Here is a 14247-nt window from a genome sequence, read left to right as displayed (position 1 = left end):
TCTTTTAAATCACCAGGGGACTTTTCATCCATGTCTGACATTCAATATGCATAATATTTGCACATGTGTAATACTAATAAATATTTGGCTTAATAACTGCCATAAGTGGGGTTTATTCTGTAAACTACAGGTTACTCTCTAACTGTCTTACACAACATTGGTACAGGTGCTGAATTCCCATGGATCATATGTAACTCACTGGGCCAATCCAGAGGAGGAGTTCGTGGGCTATGGGTTCAGAGACTGTGGCATTGTTCACTCCCTTTCTCAGTACTGAATAGGACTGGACAGGTGAAAGCAATATGTTAGGAACTAGGTGAAGCTCTATTGCTTACAGTTTATATCCAGATTCTAGTGTATCTGAGAAATGTAGAAATACACATACATTGGTGAAAGGTGAGTGGAAAGTGAGGTGAAGGCCATGTGAATAGTTCTAGGAAACACACCTGTTGTCGCAGTCTGCCGGCGATCAGGCCCCCCAAACCATTGGTCGGCAGTTTCACATTTCTTCTCTTTCATCCACAGCGGTCATGGAGGACCAATGAGAAAGGGTGTGTAATCAAGATGGGCGGGGCAGCCCTGAGGACTAGGGTTTAAAGTAGGATGTGTCATGCTGTCGCCAAGCAGACGACGTATCAATCAACATGATTCCCATTGTTCTGGCCTCAGTGCTCATCGCTAGCGGTAAGTGTCAGCCTCTATGTGTGTGGACATCAGACAGAGACTCCAACTGCAATCCTGGAAAGCTGAAGGGTGTGCAGGCTTTTGCTTGAGCACAACACTGACACACCTGATTCAACCAGACTGGCGACTATAATTTGTTAATCAGCTGAAACAGATATGCTTGTGCTGGGCTTTAACAATAACCTGCACTGTAGCTCACCAGGACTGGAGTTGGTAACTTCTGAGTTAGAGAGAAAGACCCGACCCTGATTGTCTCTCTGTCTACCCCCTAGCCTTCGGGTGCGGCACCCCTCCTATTGAGCCTCTGACCACCCGTGTGGTCAATGGAGTGGACGCCAAGCCTCACAGCTGGCCCTGGCAGGTACACTGACACCCTTATCTCCCTCTCTCTATGTACAATGATTATAATACTGGATTGCATTTACATAGGTCACTTTTCATCATTATGTATCTGTATGGAGTAACTCGTTCTATCCAACCTCAATATTTCTCACTCCCTCTTTTTCTTTCTTTCTTTCTTTTATACTTTCTTTCTTTTTTTCATTTTCTTCTTTCTCTCCAGATCTCTCTGCAGTATGAGAGGGACGGTGAGTGGAGACACACCTGTGGAGGATCTCTGATTGCCACCAACTGGGTCATGACCGCTGCACACTGTATCAAGTAAGAGAGGCTACACAATCACATTTACATGCAAATACACAGTGCATCAAAGAAGACCTTCGCGCGGACAGACAGACAGACAGACAGACAGACAGACAGACAGAGTTTTCCGCTCTTATATGCTGTGATCACTGAGCATTCAACCTTCTCCAACCCTCCCAGCCTCAACCTGTCCTACAGAGTGTTCGTTGGAAAGCACAACCTGGTTGAGACTGAGGAAGGCTCCCAGGCCATCATCCCTGAGAAGCTTGTTGTCCATGAGAAGTGGAACCCCATCTTTGTGGCCTTCGGGTAAGAGTAAGGTCCACAAATAGACAGGCTAGCACAACAAACCTTGAATGCTACACTAAGAAAACAGATATTGACAATAAAGATCTGATGGATTGCTAAGGGTTGTATCATCAGCACCGAATGGAAGAAAGCAAAGCTTTGTTTTTTAGTCTTTACCTAAACAACACTGGATATGTAGAGCATTATGAGTAGCCTTATATACTTGCAGTACATCAACATATAAACTGGGCTGACTTTCAGTGGCATCACCTGTCTATCCTTTCCTTCTACAACCATCTCTCTCTCTCTGTGTTCCTCCCCTGTCTCTGATTGACCAGAAATGACATTGCCCTGATCAAGTTGTCTGAGCATGTGACCCTGACTGACCATGTGCAGCTTGGCTGTATCCCTGCTGCTGGCACTGTGCTGGACAACCAGTACCCCTGTTACATCACTGGCTGGGGAAGGGTCTACAGTAAGCCTCTCTCTCTCTCTCTGTGTGTTTGTGTGTGTGTGTGTGTGTGTGTGTTTGATGATCACTTTCATGTGTGTTCCTGTAGGGTAACTAGCTGCAGATTGACATGTGTGTGTGTTTTAGCCGGAGGCCCCATTGCTGATAACCTGCAGCAGGCTCTGATGCCTGTGGTGGACCACGCCACCTGCTCCAAGCCCGACTGGTGGGGAATTGCTCTCAGGACCACCATGGTGTGTGCCGGAGGAGATGGCATTGTCGCTGGCTGTAACGTGAGTACCCCTGGGAGATGTGAGAGGCAGAGAGACACAGAGAAAGAGAAAGAGAAACAGAGTATGTATTGTGTGTGATATATGTGTTTGTGCATGAGCATATTTTTTGTTTGTTTGTTTGTTTATATATATGTGTGTGTGTGTGTGTGTGTATGTGTGTACATGTGAGTGTTTATGTGTTACTGTTAGTGTTTCTGTTGTGTGTGAGAGTAACACATTAGTGAATTACATTCACTCCTCTACGTATTTTTTTGTACAGTGAAGCTAAAAGATTTCATTTGGCTCTATACTCCAGCATTTTGGATTTGAGAGGAAATGCTTCTTATGAGGCGATAGTACCGGATTTCACCTTTTAATTGATAGTATTTTCATACATATCTGTTCCACCGTTTAGAAATGAAAGCACTTTCTGTACAGTATCAAATCCCCCCATTTGTATTTGGACAAATTCACTTAGAGTGTATTAAAGTACTCAAAGAATGTAGTATTTGGTCCCATTTTCATAGGACGCAATGGCTACATCAAGCTTGTGACTACAAACTTGTTGAATGCATTTGCAGTTTGTTGTGGTTGTGTTTCGGATAATGTAGTGTCTCTTTCTCACTCATCATTATTCACAATTCATTAATGATTGTCCGTAACTATGGTAGCATCCACATTAACGTAGTAGATTTCAGAAACTAATTCTATTGTTATTTACAATACAAGCGACTCCAAAATGACACAATACATGATTTACCATTAATTCTATTGGGCATAACATAACAAAACAAACCAAAACAAAATGCAAATGCATCCAACAAGTTCATAGAGTCACAAGCTTGGAATATGGGACTAAATACTACAAGTTTTGACTACTTTAATACACTTTAAGTGAATACTTATGGGGACAAGATATATAAAATCCTTTCATCTCTAAACTCTAAAACATATGTATGAAAATACTCTCTAATAAAGGTTACATTCTGTACTGTCACCTCATATGAAATATTTTATTTCAAATCCAAAATGCTTGCATAGAGATACTATTTTTAGCTTCAGTGTTCAAATAGATGTATCTTTCTCAACACCCCTTGGGTGCAGCAACCTTCCCATCGAGCCTCTGACCACCCATGTGGTCAATTGAGTGGACACCAAGCCCCACATAGTTTTAATTTTAATGAAATGTTTCATATCCAAATAAATGCATAGATATCCAAATAAATGCATAGATATCCAAATAAATGCATAGATATCCAACTAAATGCATAGATATCCAAATAAATGCATACAGTGGTTATCATAAGTATTTACACACCTTGGATATTTTTTCACATTTTGTTGATTTACAAAGTGGCATTAAAATGGATCTACACAAAATACTCCATAATGTCAAAGTGAAAAGAACATTTTTACAAATGTTTACCAATTAATAGAAATGTAATAACTAAAATACACATCTTGTATGCAACAAGACACTAAAGTAATATTGCAAAATTACATTGCAAAGGAATTTTACTTTTTGTCCTAAATGCTAAGTTTTATCTTTGGGGCAAATCCAACATGACACATCACTGAGTAACTGCCTCCTTATTTTCAAGTATGGTGGTGGCTGCATTATGGTATAGCTGTACTTGACATCGGCGAAGACTGGGGAGTTTTTCAGAATGGAGCTAAGCAGAGGCGAAATCCTAGAGAAAAACCTGCTTCAGTCTGCTTTACACTAGACACTGGGAGAGTAATTCACCTTTCAGCAGGACAATAACCTACAACACAAGGCCAAATCTATATTGGAGTTGCTTACCAAGAAGACAGTCAATGGCCAAGTTACAGTTTTGACTTAAATCTGCTTGAAAATCTATGACAAGACTTAAAAATTGCTGTCTGGTCATTATCCCCAACACCTTGACAGAGCTTGAAGAATTGTGAAAAGAATCATGGGCAAATATTGCACAATCCAGATGTGCAAAGGTCTTAGAGACGTAGTCAATGAGACTCTCAGCTGTAATCACTGCCAAAGGTGTTTCTAACACGTGTATACACTCATGTATACATTTTTCTTCCATTTACAAAGTCTTTTGTGAGATCATTGACTTATATTGACAATTTAATCCATTTTAATCCCACTGTGTAACGCAATAAAATGTGAAAAAATCCAAGGGGGGTGAAAATGTGTGCCTTGTTGCATGCCTTTGGTTAAGTATGAAATCAATTCCCTCTTCTTCTCCTATAGGGTGACTCTGGTGGGCCCCTGAACTGCAAGAACCCAGAGGGAGTATGGGAGGTCCATGGTATTGCCAGCTTTGTTTCTGGTCTGGGCTGCAACTACGCGAAGAAGCCCACCGTCTTCACCCGCGTCTCCAACTTCAATGACTGGATCGACCAGGTAAAAGGACATGTTGACATGACTCACAGAGCTAAGGTTTACACGCGTCATTACAGTGTTAATTAGCCTGACGTCGGCATTGTGGAAAAACCTTACATCTCAATAATGTCGACTTTTCAGACATTGCAAAAAAAAAATTTTTAAATTCAAATGGATGAATTGTTTAGTCCTAGAGTCATGGAACTTTCACAGAACATGGAGGGGAATGACTTCTTTCCATTGATGTGTATATATAGAAAATGAAATCCCCAAAAGTGAGCTACACGGTTTTTCCAGGATGCTGATGATGAGGGAAAACCTTTTCAGGAAATGTCACCAATGACTTGTCCTGTTCTGTCTGTCTATTTTCTCAGGCTATGATGAGCAACTAAAGTGGAGCAGAATGGGGAATTGAGTCCAATAAAAAAAGGACTCAACAAAATGGCTTTGTGATGTATTTTATGTTCATGCCACAAGATGTCCTCAGTCACGCAAGATAAAGAGGAAGGATTTCCATAAGATGTTTCCTTTGTTGGAGTTCTATCTATACATGTATCTCCATACATTCAGTACTCGATCAATCATTTTGGCATTCAGATTTTTTTATGCTGTATACCTAATATTTGCTAATAGGAGCGTTTTGAGACATTCTACTTGAGAATGTGTGAGGATGATAACCTTCCAATGAAATGTGGGCTTGTTTTTAGAAGAGTAAAACGTAGACCTGTATGTTCACCCCACTTCAGAAAGATAGACATCTACTGTAGTTTTCCACTTTATGCTGTCATACATATTCTGGGAATGGAAGGGTTTCATTAATGGGTGAGCCAGACCAGATGTATTCTGCTCTCCATAAAGTCTTCCTACATCACGGCTTTTGATGTGATTACACTACACAGACTTGGCAGACAGGCTGGGAATGAGAACGCCACAGAATGAGGGCTATAGGGAAAAGGATGTTTAAATTAGAATTTACTATCCATTTTTCGTATCCATCTCTCTCTCTCACTCGAGCCCACGCTCACTTGCTCGCACGTCGCCAAACGCACACTCACAGAGATACAGACGTACACACGAGCACACACACACACACATACACGCAAACATACTTGCTGTTTATTGACAGGGAAATTCTTAAATGAGGGAAGATTCATTGACAGGCTGACAGTAGACATCTCATGTCCGATTAGAGCAGTTCACTGTCACATCGACTGTGTGTGTGTGTGTGCGTGCCGTGCATGGACATGTGCGTAAAGTACATTGAATTTCTCATTATCTTAGTGTATGTTTTCTCAGTGTCTATGCATGCACACAATAGTTTAAAACATATTTTGAAGCTACACATCAAGGGGCCAATTAAAGTCAGTCAAATCTTAAGCTAAACTGTTTATGTGTAAACAAACGTTATGTCCGTCCACGCTGAACCCATCCGGAATATAAAAAATTATATTCTACATGAATATTGGCATAAATCAATAATTCTAATGACCATTGGACAGAACCCAGGTTGTACTGTTAAAATAGTTGCTTGAATCTGTTGTTGCTCTGGGGATCTCTAGCCAGCTTTCTCTGGGCAGCTTTTGTCTGACGTGGGGGTCTGGTCTGAAAAGAGCTTTGTCTCCCCCTCCCCCACCCCCCTCATGCTCTGAAAGGAGCACCGGGAGACAGCTTGCCGCCTTGAATGCTAAATGCGCAAATCCCACCTCCCCAAATCGTGCAGTTTTCTAGCTATATGTGGTTATAAGTTAAAGACAATAGGCTAATTTGTCTGTAAATTCAAGTGACAATAATTTAAAGTCAGGACGTCAAAGCTTTCCCCTACAACAACTCCATACGGTGTGATACAAGCTCCAACGGGACAGTGCATATGACAGTGTCCTATGATCTAGGCACCACATAGTGTGGGAGAGAAAGCCGTTTACTGGATGTTCTCTATAGGCTACTTAAAATAGCTCAGTTTAACTGTGATTCCTCCATGCCTGAGCAGGGAGCGGGAGGGGAGGGAGAGAGAGGGAGTGTGTGTGCGACATCACAGTGATCCACATTGACAGTGGCGTCACTACTCTGTCGCCTTGCTCGAATCACCCGTCTGCTAACTGGTTGGACCTTGCAGGCTCTCTCTCATTCAAGCAGTGCGCAGTGGATATTGAACCACTAAGAACTGTTGGGAAGATTTGCCTGGTACTTGATGGCAACAGCCTTGTAAAACAATAATAGTGTGCTTTTTTGGCTTAACTTTATTCCTGAGGAGGCAACGGAATCCATTGTAGAGTCTGGTCGACTTATGGAGATGTTTGGAGAGGATCTATGAATATGGTAATTCCAGACGGTGCAATCTGCTAAATGAAGCAGCTACGAGTGAGTGAGTGAGATTGAATTTGTGAAGGGCACTGTTTTAGTGCCTATTGGTCTAACTAATTGATGATGACTAGAATAGCTATCATTAGAAGAGAACAAGTTGAAGTTGCAGTTGCACAGTTGCACAAAACCCTTTTGTTGTCCAAATAGCCATTTCCCAGCCAACTATTGCATGTGCAGTTGAAATCTGCTATTTGGAACAGTAGGCCTATGTGTAACACACACACACACTCACTCACACACACACACACACACACACACACACACACACACACACACACACACACACTCTTATTGTTTGTCCAGAGAACAGAATCCAAGCCGCTCATCCACGTCCACCCCATTCTAACAAACTATTGTTATCCACATAGCCATTGCATAACAGTTGGCAGTGGGTTTCATTGTATTGACCATGTCTGGTGGAGAGGGCACCGGCCCGTATCGTACACTTTGGACTCACTCGTCACTGAAATCCAACTGACATTTTCTCAGTCAGTCTGTCCTAAGTTACTTCTGGGGCCTGCTTTTTTTAGAACAGATATGAGGAAAGTTTTGCTTCGAGTAGAATTTATTTTCTACTCCTCAGTCTCTCTTGATAGCTAGTGTCTAGCTATTGAGACCTGGTTATCCCACGCTGCAAGGCTTTAGCTAACTTGGCTAGCTAGCTGGAAGGATAGCTAACCACACTATAAAGGGATAGCTCTCACCGTAAGGCTTAGCTAACCTGGGTAACTCACCACCAGGCTAGCTATACCAAACTAGCTTTTCTTACCTGGAAGGGTAGAATTGCTAGGTCTACTCTTGCGTTTAGCTCAACCCACTCAACCCAGAATCGACGGGCCTGCACCCATGGGACTAGTTCTATGGGAGGAGACTCCCCTCTCGCATCCCCCCCCCCCCCCCCCCCCCACCCCCCAGGGAAGCAACTCCTCTCAGTGGTCCGAGCTAGCATGGCATTAGTCAAAGATGACTGGGGAAAGCCCTTTTTCAGCAAGGTCCAAAGCAGGCACTTTGTTGGCATGGACATTTAGGGTATGGAGGAGATAGGCCTTGACAAGCAGCTGGTGGTCAAGCTGTCATTGACTGGCCACCTCTACCCCAGTGCCTCATCTATAACCGGCACTACTCTCCCTGGTAAGACGGAGCACTTCACCGTTTCCATATTCTGAAAGGTCTACGTGATTGCGACATGTTCAGTACACACATTGAAGCTAAAGTCCCTACTGTTGGCTTACCGGGCCAATTTTCAAGCAACAATTTACAAGAGATGGGCAATCTCTTAACACCCAGTGTAGTACAAAACAGATTTCCCTGTGTTTTATATACATATTTGCACACGAGGTTGAAATTGTGAAAATTAGGATAATAGCCTTTTAGTGTAAGAGCTTTTTGAAAAGCCCCTGAAATTTCAGCCTGTTTTGGTGGGATGGAGTTTTGACCTGCCAGATTGTAAATTAGTTAATAGACCAATAAGAAAGAGAGTTCCAAACTTGTCTGCCAATAACAAATTGTTTTCAGTTTTCCCCTCCCCACTCAGGACACTCCCAGACAGTCCAAGCAAGATTCTTGCTTGAGAAATTGCACTTTGCTAAGAAGCTATTTTCGTTTATTTATTTTACCATTTTAATTGAAAACAATCACATTAAGGTACTTAATTGTTACCCAGAACTTAAATGATACTGAGATAAAAACGTCTGTATTGGACCTTTCATCAAAGGCTCAGCCAACCAGAACCGATGGGATGAGATCTGTGTCAGTGCAGATATCAACCTCCAGGCCTCCAGAGGTGCCATCCAAGGCTGTGGGCGTGCCATTAGTGCCGTTAGTCTTCTGATGATGGGGAGTTGTGGCTCAACTTGTCCAGCCTCTCGGACACAGAAAAGGAAGATTTCCTTGATGCTACTATCATGCCGAAGGAACCGTTAGGGCCTTCTGTCGCCGGCAGAAGCGCAAACTTCGCAAGAAGGAAGGCGAAGCCTTTAACCTCTGCTTGCACGCTGACCTGGGTACCGTGGCAAACTGGTCTTCGCCTCTACGAGCCAAGGCTTCGTGGCAGATAGAGGGCAACTCGCTGGCACCAGGGTTTTCTATGAAGCAATTCCCCCAGCGACGCAGTAGGCTAGAAACCCACAGTTCGGCTCTCCTAACAGAGGAGCATGGCGTAAGAGTGCCCAACTCTTAATGTCTTGGGGCCCCCCTGCAACGGTTATCCCATTGGATAGTTGAAGGTATTATATTTGCTTACTAAAGCAAGTGTTTACAGCCCGCTGAGGACCCGAGGGCTCATTCTTGGGCACTGTTCAAATGCATCACCCATCACCCATCATACAGCTAATGCTGTTCAAATGCACCACTCATCATACATGTATGAGGTTTTGCCGACTGGATGTCACTGTACCTTCATTGGTACATATTGTCCTCAGTGTCGGGATCACTGAGTGGTGATGCTGTTGGGACTAACCTAGCTTCAGGAGTTGGCCATATTCCATATTGATACATCAAAATTTGTATTTGAAATAGAACTTAGGGTTATTTGAGTAACCCCAGTTATATGATAATATTAGTGAGATGTCTCACCGCATTTCCCTGCTCGCAAGACCGCAGGGAAGAAAGGCATGCTTTAGAATGCCGTGATCTGGCAAGTGGCGCCTCGTGAAATTACTTTAAATGATGATCTCCAATGTCAATATAAATGGCAATTTAAACTTGATGGTCTCTTCTTCTCTCCAGTAAGATGGGTAGCTAATCTATCTCCTCTCCTATTTTTGATACCCTGTGGTCTCATTTCCCCTCTCATTAGTAATAGAGTTCTACAGAACATTCTAGAGCTGGCAGAGAGCCTGGATCTCACGTGGCCTGATGGCACAGCCAAGAAATCCCACCCATTCCCATTGTTATAATATTAACTCTATTACTCAAAGTCAATCAAGTGCATCATTTCCATAACCCTTATTAGGAAGCAAACCTGTCTTGATTTGGATTGGCTAAGAGTGGCAGGGAGAGTGGAGAGAAGTTTGAAATCAGTTTTCAACAGCAGCGTGTCTCTAAATTCACCTCACTCTATCATTGCATGGGGAAATGTGTGAGGTTGTTCTCTATATTGAAGTGTAATTGGAATGATATTCATTGAAACAGACCCAATCAAACTCACATGTACAGGCCCAGGTTGATATCAACACATCCACAAACCTGCAACTAAACACACAATCATAGGGTCTACTTCACAAACAAATTTGAATTTGCAATTAGATGACATCTATGATATATGTTGGTAATATTTAGCAATGATTGAAGTATAGTGCACTCCTAAGAACAGTGCTTTCAATGTATGATGCCAGCTCAGTGGTTTGTCAGTGGAAACAGCGCCACTGTTTCCCCCACCACCTTCGTTATTCTTTTTGTTGTGTTGATGTAACAGAGGGGAAACGGAGGAGAGGAGGCTCCGACAGCGTGGTATTAGAAATTGCGGTACATATTCTGCTGTTCTATCGCACGTCTAATGACGTCAGAGGGGGGGGGGGGGGAAGTGTTTGTTGTTGGCGTTAACTTTATTGTTGTAATATCCAAAACGGAAGTGGCAGTTCCACCAATCAAGCGTTCCAGTTTTAAAGGTCCAATGCAGCTGTTTTTATCTCAATGTTAAAATCATCTCTGGGTAACAAATGAAGTACTTTACTGTGATTGTTTTCAACAAATGTGATCAAAAACATGTTCTTTACAAAAGAGCAATTTCTCAAGCAAGAACTTTGCTAGGACTGTTTAGGAGATGTCTGAGTGGGGAGGGGAAACACTGAAAACGATCTGTTATTTGCAGAGAGGTTTGGAACTCTCTTTCTTATTGGTCTGTTAACTTCTTAACAATAATGTCACCAGGCAGGCCAAAACTCCATCCCACCAAAACAGGCTGAAATTTCAGGCAACCTTTTTTCAAACAGCTCTTACATTAAAAGGGCATTATTTACATTGACATTTTAGTCATTTAGCAGACTCTCTAATCCAGAGCGATTTACTGCATTCATCTTAAGATAGTGTAGCTAGGTGAGACAACCACATATCACATTCGTAGTAAGTACATTTTTCCTCAGTAAATCACCATTATCATAATTTTCACAATTTCACAGTACTATTCCAACCTCATAGTGTGGAAATATATATAAAACACAGGGAAATCAAATGTTTGACTGCACTGGGCCTTTAAGACACCTTACAGATAGATGTAGGACCTTAATTTGATTACCCTGTTGCAAGAGAACCTTCCTACAATGCTTCTGAAGTCCCCTACGAAAAAAATATCAACTCCCACAAAAATGTCCATCAATTATAATCCACGTAATAATTCACATTTCCTGTTGCTCTAGGGTCATTTTCCTGCTGTAGAAAACTGGCTCAGATTACGATCTGAGGTGAATCACCTGTTAATGATATGGTAATCCGTCCCCAGTTAACCCCTCTAGCGTGTTAGCCTGGCCTGAAGAGTAGGTCCCCTCAGGGAAGAACATGTTCACCTCGGGTACATTGTCCCTGCACATGGAGGTACTGACCCCTGGAAAAGACTGCCCATTATCTCAGTGTGTATGTATGTGCATATGTGTTTGTGTAAGAATCCAGTGTTTAATGGGTGCGTGTACATGTCAATGTATTACATCTCCTATTTCCCTCTTTTCTCAGGGGCCACTTATTGGGGCTAACAGAAGGGACAGCACAGCATCAGTCAGCCATCAGGACAGCAGTCCATTGACTAGGATGTGCCAGTAAACCACTGATTCGGGCTTGAGTGGAACATTAAGGATTTTTATTTCTATCCACAGAAGTTGGATTTTAGGGTGAACCAGGAAATTGAACATGGAGACAGAGCTGAGGACAGGTCTCTCTGTATGGGCCATAATGGCCATAGTGTGTAACTCTGTAGTGGGCGTCCTCACCCTCATCCTCTTTGTCATCCTCTACCAGGCCTGCAAGGTGCCTTCCTGCCAAGAGAGGGTGCCAGTGCTGACAGCAGCCCAGGAGCAACAGAAGGGCGATCAGAAATACTTACTCACTGTAGTCTGACGGTGAACATAAAGAGGAAAAACACTCTCTGGCCAAACAGACTACACACACACATGCACACATGCACACACACACACACACACACACACACACACCTCTCTCTCTCTCTGTCTGTATTTGAGTCCATTTCTCTCTCTCTCTCTGCCTCTCCCTGACACTCAGTTGATCTCGGAGCAAAAGAACATGACAAGTGTTAGGCATTGCTTTAAAAAAAAACATAAATCCTCTTATCTCCTTGGCTCTGCTCTGGGACTGTCCATCTGTCAGTTTGTTTAAACCCAGCAGTCTGGCCTTACCCTGCTCATCTCCACTGAACCAGTCTGATGATTTGAGGGAAAGGGTAAATGAAAAAGCGAATGAGAAGAGAGATGGAAGGAAAGACGGAAAGCGAACAGCCCTCATCTCATCAGCGACAGATTGTTTACTAACTGGAGAAATAATGATGCCCAGTATAGTGAAATAGACCACAAGAGAGAGAGATAGAGAGAGAGATGCGGAAACAAAGGAAGGCCGTGATGAAGGACGAGAGAGAAAGAAAGGGATGTTTTGATGTGTTGTTTACTAAGAGAACGTTCAAGAATCTCAATCGATTAAGAAAAATAACAAAAAATGAAATGAACTCAACATTTCAACTAAAAGTTGCGCTGTAACACTTAAATGTGTCCGTCTGCCACTTACTGGGTTCATAACCTTCTCAAGGAGTGACAACCAAAGACAGTATAATGAGACTCTTTTAGAACGACTCCCAGAGATAGTGATGTTGTGACGCGGAGAATCAAAATGACTACTTGAAACAGAAGGATCTACCATGTACTGTACTATGCGAATAACCATTCCACATGTGTAATTATGATGGTGATGTTGTTCTATGAATCATGGACATAATGCTGGTTTTAATATTTTTTAACACAGTAAATGTTTTACTTTTGCGTAACTTTTACTGACCTTCATTGATCATGTCACTACAACCAGCACAAAATAACCACAGCATTGTCCTCACAGTGCATGACTATCCATAGAAATACCGGGAGCAAAGTGCAACTATTGCACTGTAGTAAAGGTCTGGCTAGCAGGTCTTGAATCACGTCTTCCACAGTGTTGATTTAACCACAATGTCATTGGTGTGGGTCACTCCTGTAGCTGCTGTAAGTTGCGTCATTAGCCTTCCAGATCTGTTTTGACAACTGCTATGGTCATTGTCACACAGACCTGGAATAATTACAGTAATGTATATCTCCGATCTGCTCAGAAATGCTAGTCTATGACGCGTTGTAATGCGCAGTCCTTGCATTATTTTGTAGGCTTCTGCATGCTACAGGATCTCTGAGCTCCACAGGTCATTCAGTGTCTCTCGTTCACATGTGCTCCAGCACTTCCTGATTTACAAATGAGGCACTGTTACTGGAGGATACACAGTCAGGCCATAGCAATTGGGTAATAAGCCTCACACACACACACACACACACATACCCACACACACGCGCGCGCCCACAATAAGCTCTGTGTCAATGTGAAGGACCATAAGCCTAACACAGGCTCTCATCCAGTGCCTCGGTTCCATCGCTGTCCTCTATCTCTCTACACAACTGTCTTCTCTTTGGTGGCTTGTTGTGCTTCTACCTAGCAGGGTTTTACTAAATGAATATGTTCATCAGAGAGGAGTCCCTCTATTGCTGCCCCCTCCACCAGCTTTGCTACATCCTACTCTTTAGCTGCCTGCCTGCCTGCCTGCCTCTCTCTCTTTCTGTCTCTCTCTGTCGAATAATTTCAGGTAACCTCACCCGTTGTGTCTGCAAAGGTATGAAGGACATATTTGTTTTTGAGTCTAAGGGAGGAAATGTAAAATAAAGTCCATTGAAGGACTAAGCTTCTTCCACTAAAATGGTGACTCTTCACAGTTAATGTGATATATCTCACCATGTTTTAACAAAGGTGACATTTCTCTCTCGCAAAGAAACACTACGGTATTGTGGAGGACAGTTTACTTGACTGTCACTCATTTCAAATGACAAGTTCTGACTTATTTTAATGCAATACTGACCATGAATGACTTTGCTGACCTTCCATGATTCAGCGATTGACCCCTGAAGGGCTGAGAGACCTTCTTTGATGGGGTTTAGGAGGAACTGCCAATCCTC

At 42.7% G+C, this 14247-nt stretch overlaps 1 protein-coding gene and 1 long non-coding RNA gene across 4 annotated transcripts; both read left to right on the top strand.

Moving 5' to 3' along the window:
* The first annotated feature begins 525 nt into the window (after window positions 1-525).
* On the top strand, window positions 526-5221 carry ela3l (elastase 3 like). The gene is made up of 8 exons (XM_036935634.2): window positions 526-684; window positions 957-1045; window positions 1247-1344; window positions 1507-1635; window positions 1953-2089; window positions 2213-2358; window positions 4571-4723; window positions 5077-5221. Exons 1-8 carry the CDS (start codon window positions 645-647, stop codon window positions 5092-5094), a joined length of 810 nt encoding a protein of 269 aa, XP_036791529.1. The 5' UTR covers window positions 526-644; the 3' UTR covers window positions 5095-5221.
* A 1522-nt stretch (window positions 5222-6743) lies between these two features.
* On the top strand, window positions 6744-13043 carry LOC149979611 (uncharacterized). 3 transcript variants are annotated; one of them, XR_016484308.1, is made up of 2 exons: window positions 6744-7064; window positions 11729-13043. It is a non-coding gene; the product is annotated as an uncharacterized LOC149979611 (long non-coding RNA). The 3 variants fall into 3 exon arrangements; XR_016484306.1 differs by having other exon boundaries at window positions 6754-7018; XR_016484307.1 differs by having other exon boundaries at window positions 6790-7060.
* Window positions 13044-14247: the final 1204 nt, after the last annotated feature.

Source organism: Oncorhynchus mykiss, chromosome 11 (assembly GCF_057628025.1).
Source record: "Oncorhynchus mykiss isolate SJ-2025 chromosome 11, ASM5762802v1, whole genome shotgun sequence".
In the NCBI taxonomy this organism is placed as follows: domain Eukaryota; kingdom Metazoa; phylum Chordata; class Actinopteri; order Salmoniformes; family Salmonidae; genus Oncorhynchus; species Oncorhynchus mykiss.
Note: the sequence above shows the minus strand (reverse complement) of the source record. Positions and strands in the feature narration are given on the sequence as shown.